Genomic DNA, 10,189 nt, shown 5'->3' with positions numbered 1-10,189 from the left:
CAAATTGGCCCAGGTCACATGGATGGAATATTATGTCCAATGTCAGAAAGGGGTTAAACAAGTTTTTTCAGGGTTATATACCAATAAAATGTACTCCAGAATATAGAATAGTCTATGTGTGAGCAATATAATACCAAAAAAATACAAAATGTAACCAAGAAGATGTAATACCATATGGATGAGAAATATAATACTGACACATTTTTAAACAAGTGTTTTGAGGGTTATAATCCAACTAAATGTACACCAGACCATAAAGAGTCTATAGGTGAGAAATATAATACAAATACATTTTTTACAAGTTTTTGAGGGTTATATACCAAGGAAATGTACTCCAGACCACGGAATAGTGTATGGGTGAGCATTTTAAAACCAATAAAATTTTTAACGAGGCTTAAATACCACTGAAATCTACCCAAGAATATGTAAAAGTCTATGGATGAGCGATATAATACTGATACATTTTTACCAAGGTTTTTGAAGCTTGTATACTGTAGCAATTAAATGTACCCAAGAAGATGTAATACCCTATGGATGACCAATATAATAATGATACATTTGCGACCAAGTTTATGTAGGGTTATATACCAACGATATGCACTCCAGACCACAGAATTGTACATGGATGAGAAATATAATACAGATAAAATTTTGAACAAGTTTTATGAGGGTTGTAGACCAATGTACTCCAAACCACGGAATAGTCTATGGGTGAGCAATATAATACCGATTCATTTTTCAACAAGTTTTTTGAGGATTATATACCAATGAAAGTTACTCCAGAGCATGTTGCGTTTCTATCATCATTTTTGGAAAATACGGTAATATTAAAAATGCAGCTAAAAAAGCTGATTTTTATTTCTCCCATTAAATACATGCAAATTGTACATAAGTAACATAGGCAGGCACGTTATCAATATTAAACTGCTGAATACATAAAATGACAATGCCACAAACAAGAGAGGATACATTGTACACTATTAGGGCAGATGCAGATGAGCGTATTATCTCTCTGAGTGCGATCTGACAAAACATCGGATCACACTCAGACCGATGTTATTCTATGGGGCTGTGCACACATTTAATTATTTCCTTGGACACAAACTGTCTGAGGAAAACATGCCCAAGTTGGATCCGATATTTGGATCGCACTCGGCCATGCAAGTCAATGAGTGCATGTGAAACTTCAGACTTCCCTCGGATGACATCTGAGTTCAGTGTGATTTCCACAAAATGACAGAATGGAGAAGATGGACAAATTTTTTTCTCCATCTTCTCCTCATCCGAGAGAATCAGATCATCTTATGCTGAGTTTGATCAGAATTTGAATGTAATTTGCATAATTTGCCTCATTCTCTCAGATGAGAAAATCTATGGTCAAGTGCATATAAGGACCTTGGGAATGTGCACATAAAGTCTCTTTCAAGTGACTATGCTCTGAAAAAATGCTAAATAAACGATAAAAAGAAGGAACATAATGTATGCATATCCACGTCGTGTTTACAAATGTACAAAATGATTAAAAGAAGTGATCTGACCATTTTTCAGGAAACAAATAATAAAAAAAGAAGGACGGTAGAAAAGATGTCACAAAAAATAATAAGGAAAAGATGCAAGAAACATAGCTTCATGACAAAAAAACGCCAATGTCTGTCTCCTGAAAAACCTGGTGGTGGCATCTAAAAGCCATCATGTGAACAACCTCAATCATGAGGCTACATAGTAAAAGAAGTAGGAGTCACAAGAGCTTGTGGTTTTGGGGACACCTGTCGTTACTTCCTGCGGTCCATTTCGATGTCTTAGCTACTAGACATGCTAAAAATTTTTTTAAAAGATATAACAAAATAAAAAAAAAAGTCATCACAGATCCTAAGGTAGCACCCTCGAAGGAACACATGAAACTACTGCAGCTCTTGGGCTCCCACTTTGATACTGGTGCAAAAATTTGGTTTTAGACATTAGTCCTAAATTATGATATTCACTGGAATTAATACAATCTAAAAGAACCACGCTCTGCTAACATTCTGTTAAAAGAGTTGCAAGATTTAGAAAAAAAACATGAATGCTTTCTTGAAAAACAGTGCCACACCTGGACTGTCCTCCAGTTCCATACACAAACCATGGACAGGTACGATACCATTTCTGGGAAAAAAGCAGCCATATTGTTTCTTAATATGGACCTTCTAAGTCCTTTATAAATTGCTGAATTACAAATTTCCAGATTTGAAGATAATCAGTTATAAGGAAGAGAGGGTAACCCATGGAGGAAAATGTAACTGGGCCAGGTATCATGGTAACAGCTTTAGCACTCAGGGCAGAAGAGTTTGCTGTTTGCTTTCTCCTTCACCATAGAGCAAGTCCCAAGCCCTCTGCATGGTGACAATGAGTCCAGTTCAGGAGTCCGGTAGAGGTTATCATAATCCGTGTAATTGTCTGCAGCAGAATAAAGAATGATTGTAAGATTCTGATTGGCATTATGACCAGAAAGACATGTTTTAATGCTCCTTACTCAGAGAGCTGGCTTCAAATAATAGACAATGGGTGCAGCCACAATTATTTCCCACCCTTGGTAATAACAAAGTGATTTAAATAAAGAATTAATTAATAATGTAAATCAAAACCATTATCGAAGCAAAATAAATCATTAATCTATTACCTGGAGGCTCCAACAGTAAGGAGAACTTACACAATTTTAAGTCCTTGACAAAAGACAGAAACAACTGGCGCCTCTTATCTCGAATAAAGCAAACTCAACTGGGAAATATTGGGAGGCAGAGTGTATCCCCATAGATATAAAAATGTAGCAGGAGTGCATTGAAATTTGTTAAAATCTTTAATAAATTTAAAACTTTTAGTCATCTTTAAAAGGGTTGTCCAGGACCATATTATTATTTTTACTATGGGCTTAAAAAACAAATTGGTAGGTAGCTGCTAATATAGGCAACTATTTTCCTGTTCTACATACACGACGCAGTTCAAAGCGCTTATGGACCGCTCCTGCCAGCAATTCTACTGCTTCTCGTCAACAGAGCAGCTTCTCTTCTTCAGCTCTGCTCTGTCAATAAGGCTTGACTGCTTACGTCATGCAGATTGACAGCTGACTTTCCACAATTCGGCAATGATGAGCCGGCTGTCATTCAGCATGACATTGGCAGTCACGCCTCATTAACAGAGCAAAGCGGAAGAGATGCTGCTGCTCTATCAACGTGACATCAATGAAAGCCACTTAATCACTTGCAAGACCAAACTGTGTCCGCTCTCGGACAGCAAAGATCAACGTCTGGCCAAACAGGCAGTTAGGCAGCAACTACCTACCTGTTAGTTCTTAGGCCTGTAGTAAAATTATTAAATAGTCCTGGATAAACCAAGATAAAAGTTCCACTTCCTGTCACTAGAGTCATATCTAAAGACTCTGGCCAAGACAAAGCGGCTTGTTGCCTAAACCCCTTGCCCATTCCCACCATTCAGCACAAAGAGCACATGTCCCAGTATGCATTTGCTGTAGAAACTGAAGCATAAGCAACAAGAGATAAAGTGTAGTTCAGTGCTTTCCAAGAGCAGATGTCACTTATTTTTATAGATCAATAGATCTGCAGGGGCAAAAGAGGTTGGACATCTACTATTGCAATATATGCTCAGAGAATGAGAGACATTCCAATAGACTCAAAACATGCATGAAGGGAACATACATACTGGAAATTATTCCCCTTCAGTAAATTTTGTTTGCAGGGTTGGTCAGGATTCAGCCCTCAAGTGATCATCTGATCGCTATGGTAGCTCCAATATGATAAAAAAAAATCTAACATAAACCTAAAGATGGACACTAATGAACACTTTGCCTCATCAGACAGCTGAATTCAGCATTTGCTTACAGGCTAAATGTAAACTAAATGAATATAACCACAGCATCTTTAATCAAAAACTCTAACATTGATGCTTATGGTATATTCAATTATATAAATCTTACCAAGGTGTTCAATTTATTCGATGGTTATACATGTGCTCCACCCTAAAACCACACTGACATGACAAACAACCCAAGGGTGAGAAGACGAGCGGTTAGAGTGATGCAAGTTGATTAATAATGATAATTGATAAATGCTATAAGCAAAGGAGATAACTTGGCAAGGAAGTTTATGCCGGGGAAAAAAACATGAACATTTTGGGATGACACACCCTTGGAATCTGGTATATAAAGAATAGAAGTTGTGCAGATGTTACTCTTTCTATAGAAGCTGCTTTTTTCATCTGGAAAGGGTGTCCTTTTGCTTGAACAAAATGTCCTATTCTTTTAGACAGTCATCTCACCAAGCCTCAGCTTCCAGCTCACGAGCATATAGTGCAGGTGGCTTTGGTCAAGGTGGAGCTGGTGGTTTTGGTGGTGGTGTTGCTCAAGGATTTGGAGGAGGTGCTGGATTTGGTGGTGGTCAAGGTGGTTTTTGTGGTGGTGCCGCTCAAGGATTTGGAGGAGGTGCCGGTGCTAACTATGGCTTTAATGAAAGTGCTGCTTTTGGAGGAGGGTTTGGTGGTGGAGCAGCTGGTTTTGGTGGTAGTGCTGGAGGTGGCTTTGGAGGAGGTGAAAGCATCTTCTCTGGAAATGAGAAACAAACAATGCAGAATCTTAATGACCGCTTGGCCAGTTATTTGGATAAAGTCCGTGCCTTGGAAGAAGCAAATGCTGAACTTGAACGTAAGATTAAGGAATGGTATGATAAACAAAGGCCTGGTGGTGCTTCAGGTGAAGGAGCTAAGGACTACTCCAAATATTATGATGAAATTGAAAAGCTCAAGGGTCAGGTAACGTATGCAAACAGCTAGAAATGTGTATGACCCAAGAATATGTAAAAGTAAGAATGCCGAAGAGCACTTTGTCTTATCCTTATGGCTAAATTTAAATGTAATGTCTGTTGCCCCAAAATAAATCTGAGCAGTTACAATTCAAGTTATATAAATTTTAATGCTATATTTACCAATGTTATTTACTCCATTGTACTAGACTTAAACTTCAAGTCAACATGCCTATTATTAAGTGAAAATCATGTGTCACATGCTTGAAATATCTCAAATAATGACTTGTCTGTTACAGATTATTGCAGCTTCCAATGACAACGCAAGCTTAATCTTGCAAATTGACAATGCAAGGCTTGCAGCCGATGACTTCAAGATGAAGTAAGTGTGTAATTTTTACAAATACTAGTCTAGATCACAATTTGTCGATGACAAACTTTTCAAATCAATACTACCTTAAGGGGTTGTCCGGTCTAAAACTACAAGTGTACAGTCACTCTATGGGACTGCAGACTTGTGAATTCTCACATCGGGCGCATTGCGAACTGTGAGGATATTCTGCTGCTAGCTCTGGGACTGGCGGTCATGTGACCTCAAAAATGCAGTATGCATACTCCCAGCCACATTCCGACTAGATGGGAGCAGCCTAGTCTAGACAGTCTAGTCAAAATGTGGCCAAGAGTAGGCATACCGTCTACTTGAGGTCACTAGAAGTTGAGAATTCCCACAGCATGCAGTGCATATGATGTCACAAGTCTGCTGTCACATATAATAAGTGCAGAATTGTAGTTTTAAGCCGGTCAACTGCTTTAACTAAAGCCCTAACAATTTTAAAGATTAAATTTTAAGCCAGTATTGTATATACTCATAAATGCTCATATGTACGTATTGTCAGGTTTGAGAGTGAGCTTGCTCTCCGCCAGAGCGTAGAAGCCGATATCAACGGCCTGCGCAGAGTCCTGGATGATCTGACCATGTCCAAGTCTGATCTGGAATCTCAATTTGAGGGTCTAGTTGAAGAGATTGCTTTCCTCAAGAAGAACCATGAAGATGTAAGTTGGGAAGAAATCAAATAGACTTTCTATTGTATGTTAATTACCTATTATAGTGGATTGCAAAAATGCAATGCTTGTTCTCCATAGGAAATGAAGGGATCCCAAGGAACCACTGTGGGTCAAGTCAATGTAGAAATGAATGCTGCACCTGGTACCGATCTCACGAAGTTGCTGAACGATATGCGAGGACAATATGAAGCTATGGCTGAGAAGAACCGTAAAGATGCTGAGGATCAGTTCAATAAGATGGTAAGACTCTTTTTTTAGCTTCTATTCCAGTGAATTTTTCATCTTGCAGCATAATTTAGGTAGCACTACCCTAAGTGTTACAAAGACAAGGTTTATGGACCTTACTAGAGAGAAATACTTGGTTGGACTGTGTATGTGACAATGTTTGACAAAATATCCAAGCCCATCTTGATGTAAAAGGGACAAAATAGTTCCTAGATGCATTTTGTTCTGCAGTTGACATGCTGTGTTATTTGTAGAAAGATTAAGGATGAATTTCTCTGACTAAAACTGTAAATTTTGCCTGAAGAGTGAAGGTTTGAAGAAGGAAATATCCACTGGAGCAGAACAAGTACAGACCAGTAAGAGTGAAATGTCAGACCTGAAGAAGTCACTTCAAGCTTTGGAAATTGAACTACAGTCACAACTTGCTATGGTAAGGTTTTTTTCTTAAATATACTTTTTACTTCCAGTTGAACCTCATACATTTACACATAGAGGTGTAATTTTAAGACCCTGGGTGGCAGTGTGAAATTTGTAACATATCTGCCAACTACCATGTGCAATTAATATTAATAGTGTTTTATGTAGCAGAAAGAACATTGGGCCCTTGATACTTTAGGTTCTTGACCCAACTGCTACCTCTTCACCTCCTGTAGATACGCCCTAGTTATAGAGAATAGAAGAATACATGCAAGAAATGCACATGGTCTGTAATGAAAAAAATAAGAAAGTTCCATGCCCAGTGATTTACATCAATGTCTTCATTGCAGAAAAAGTCACTGGAAGATACATTGGCAGAGACAGAAGGACGTTACTGCATGCAGATTTCACAACTGCAAATACAGATTTCCGTAATTGAAGAACAACTGGTACAGATTAGATCCGACATTGAGTGCCAGACCGCAGAATATGAAGAGCTGCTAAACATTAAGAGCAGACTGGAAGCTGAGATCGAGACATACCGCAAACTTCTGGATGGAGAGAGGTAAGTTTGAACTTCAGTTAAGCATTTTTTTATGTCTTAGTTTGGCGACACTAATTCACTAATATTTTTTGTTTGTCAAAAACTGCAGTAGTTCAGGACAAAACAGTGGATCATCAGGATCAGGAGCACAACAAACAAAGCCACCTCAAACTAGTGGTAGCACTTCAGGATCCAGCACCGGTACGGTAACCGTTGTCTATAGTTAATCAAAATTTTTACCTTACACTCTGAATAATATACGGTATACCAAAGGTGACCATAATGTGGCTTGTATGTAACATAGGGCACACAGATTTCATTCTTGTAGCATCTGCCTCCCCAGTGTAGCAGAGAAAAATATCAGGAGGCAACAATGTGTTCAATAATAGCTACTGGCAGGGGTGTTTTAAAGATGATTCAAGATCGGGAGTATAAGCACAAAGGCATTTGCCCTCCCCCCAAAAAAAAATATATATAAATATATATTGACCGTATAAATAGTATAAAACACCTTTTAGTTTTCAACTTTTTATCCCTGGAAAATTTGTTATAAAGAAAATCAGTACTAAAAGCTACAAAAATGCATCAGTTTTGCCCCAAGAAATTTGCCCCATAGTAAACACTATTGAATATATGATAGTACTCCCCTGAGTATTACAGTCGTACGCCTACCAAATTGTACTAACATGCTGGGATTAAATTAAACCACAACAACATGACCACCTTTAACTACCACAAAGACCAATGCAGCCAATAAGAATACCACATAGTGGAAGATACCAGATACACAGGTGTAAATATAGTCAAATATAGACACTGTTTATGCCCCTCACAGTATTATGGTAGTTGCTCTGGGCACTGTACCCCACACAAAGTTATCATTCCCCCAAGTGCCATTCCATTGTAATAATGTCCTCCTTTATGCAGCACTCTGTAATAATGACTTCAAAGGATCTGTATGGTGAAAGTGCCCACACACCTATGACCCCACTAAGCAATAGTGCCCCTTTGTGCCACACACTATTTCACAATCCACTAAACATTGGTATGGAGGTATCGTATGTGTGGAGACAATGTCTAGAGTTTGGAACAATTCAGAACAATCACTGTCATCATCTAGGTCTGAACTCAATATTGACTAGAAATTGCAACCAATGTTTTAGAAACATGGACTCTAGGCTGAGACAATAAGTGGCTAAATCACGTTTCTTTGGCTTTCATAAGAATCCTAAGTGACCTCACCTTTGATTTTCTTTTAGGAGTAAAGAGACAAAGGAAAGTAAAGAAAGTTATTGACATCATAGAGAATGGAAAAGTTGTGAGAACAGAAGTTGTGGAAAATTATGAGGACTTCTAAAATAACCACCAATGCCGAAAAGGACGATGCCTTCTCAAGCAAAATGGAAACCTGCCTGGTTCATTTGGAAATCTTTTGTTTTTAGCATTCTCTACTTCTTCTTTTACATATTGGATGGTGGTAGACTGAGAAGAACATAAGTGAGATCAATCAATATTGTTATATAGTGTCACACATCGGATGGGAACACCATTTTATATCCGGTGCTTCCTTTACACCGCTAACTATTCTTTTATGTAATCCTCTCACTGCCATAATGCTAGTAGTCTTTTTCTGTCCAATATTTTCTACATGTTCAATATATTTTCTTTTGCTTTTTACACTATAGAAAATAAATACTTCTTTGATGCAAGTTATACCAGGTGTGATTTTCGTCACTCATTCTGAGAGTAATACAAGTGCAGTAATGCTCAGAACCAAGTCAAAAGGTTTACCAGGCTGGCGCTCATGTCAGGCAAACATCTGCCACCTGGTGGTGGTGGCATGACTAGGTCTTAAAAATCCCAAAAATATTCTGGAAGACATTACAAGCAATTTACAATAATACATCTGTAAATCTAAAGCCCAAATCACTCACTCCTATAATATTAAAAGTCTTTAATGTTTCCAAAGCTCTCACACACGCCCACCACAAGTGTCTCCCCGGGGCACAAGGAGCTTTTCTACTTGTTGGAAGCTAAAGGCTCACTTTTTGCCAAGAACACTAGATAAATATTCATAAAATGTGTCATTGCGATAATTAGATTTTATATCATCATATCAAAACTAAATGTAAGATAAGGTTTCTGATGAGCTATGAGCTAAGAGTCCCTGTTCAATCTTTACACCATTGGTAATTTAAAGTATTTTCCACTTATTCAAAAAATAAGTCTGGAGACTTTGTCAGGGTGTGGCTGCCTATCCAGAAGAAGGCTGGGCATGTATCCTACACAACATCCAATAAGGTCAGGCCACAATGTTCATACATGGCCATAGCTGGGTAGAGATGAAGGGGCATGTCCCAGGTAGGGCACCAACAAAACCCTCAACCTTGGCCAGGGCATTTAAACACAGGGCTAAGGTAGCAAATTAAATCTTTCCCCTGGGTAAAGCATCACCTATCTAAGACGGTTGTATATATTTTAGGCTTTTCTACAGAAGCACTGCCCATTTCTGTTATGCCCTGCCTTTATCTGAAAATAGACACTTCCCAAGTCCATTATGCCACACCTCATCCTAAGACTTTTGAGAACACCCATCTCTACATTTGGTATTTGGGAGACATCTAAAGCCTGTAGTTGAAGCAGACCGACAGGGTGCAAAGACAAAGGACAAATACAAGCGATAAGAACTCAGTTACAGTTTTACAGGTTATGAGCTCTTTGCTAGAATTTTAATATTTTTTTGGTACTTTCTTAGAGAAAAGCACAGTTCCAGACAAACATTGGTTGCAAGACTAAAGAATGGGATTAACCCCTAGAAGTAATATCCTTATACAAATTTAAAAAAAGTGACACGCCACAGTTTATGCTAGTTTTAACGGACTGTCTTATATGTCCTAATAGGACTCGTTTTAGGGCACATTAATGTCATAGTGGGCGCTCTAACTCTGACTGACCTGATCTGTCTATATATAACATGGACTGCCATTTATTTGAATGGTTCCCATAGAAAGGTACATGCATTCAACGTTTCTTTCAGGTGGATGCCACCTAAAAAAGTGCTAACATACTGCCAAAAAAATGAACATAGGTATAGTGATGTAGAAAAAAAACTTGTTGTGAATGTGTTCAGACCTCCCAAGCAGTTAAAAGA

The 10,189-nt window shown here is 38.3% G+C and overlaps 1 protein-coding gene across 1 annotated transcript; it reads left to right on the top strand.

Annotated features, from left to right (window-relative positions):
* The first annotated feature begins 4,211 nt into the window (after positions 1 to 4,211).
* LOC141086523 (keratin, type I cytoskeletal 12-like) lies at positions 4,212 to 8,751 on the top strand. The gene is made up of 8 exons (XM_073572659.1): positions 4,212 to 4,797; positions 5,087 to 5,169; positions 5,684 to 5,840; positions 5,931 to 6,092; positions 6,382 to 6,507; positions 6,845 to 7,059; positions 7,148 to 7,239; positions 8,298 to 8,751. Exons 1-8 carry the CDS (start codon positions 4,279 to 4,281, stop codon positions 8,393 to 8,395), a joined length of 1,452 nt encoding a protein of 483 aa, XP_073428760.1. The 5' UTR covers positions 4,212 to 4,278; the 3' UTR covers positions 8,396 to 8,751.
* The last annotated feature ends 1,438 nt before the right edge of the window (positions 8,752 to 10,189 follow it).

Source organism: Dendrobates tinctorius, unplaced genomic scaffold (genome assembly GCF_039654945.1).
Source record: "Dendrobates tinctorius isolate UK_male_01 unplaced genomic scaffold, ASM3965494v1 ptg000032l, whole genome shotgun sequence".
Taxonomy (NCBI): Eukaryota; Metazoa; Chordata; class Amphibia; order Anura; family Dendrobatidae; genus Dendrobates; species Dendrobates tinctorius.
The sequence above is the reverse complement of the archived record's forward strand: the minus strand, read 5'-3'. Positions and strand labels throughout refer to the sequence as shown.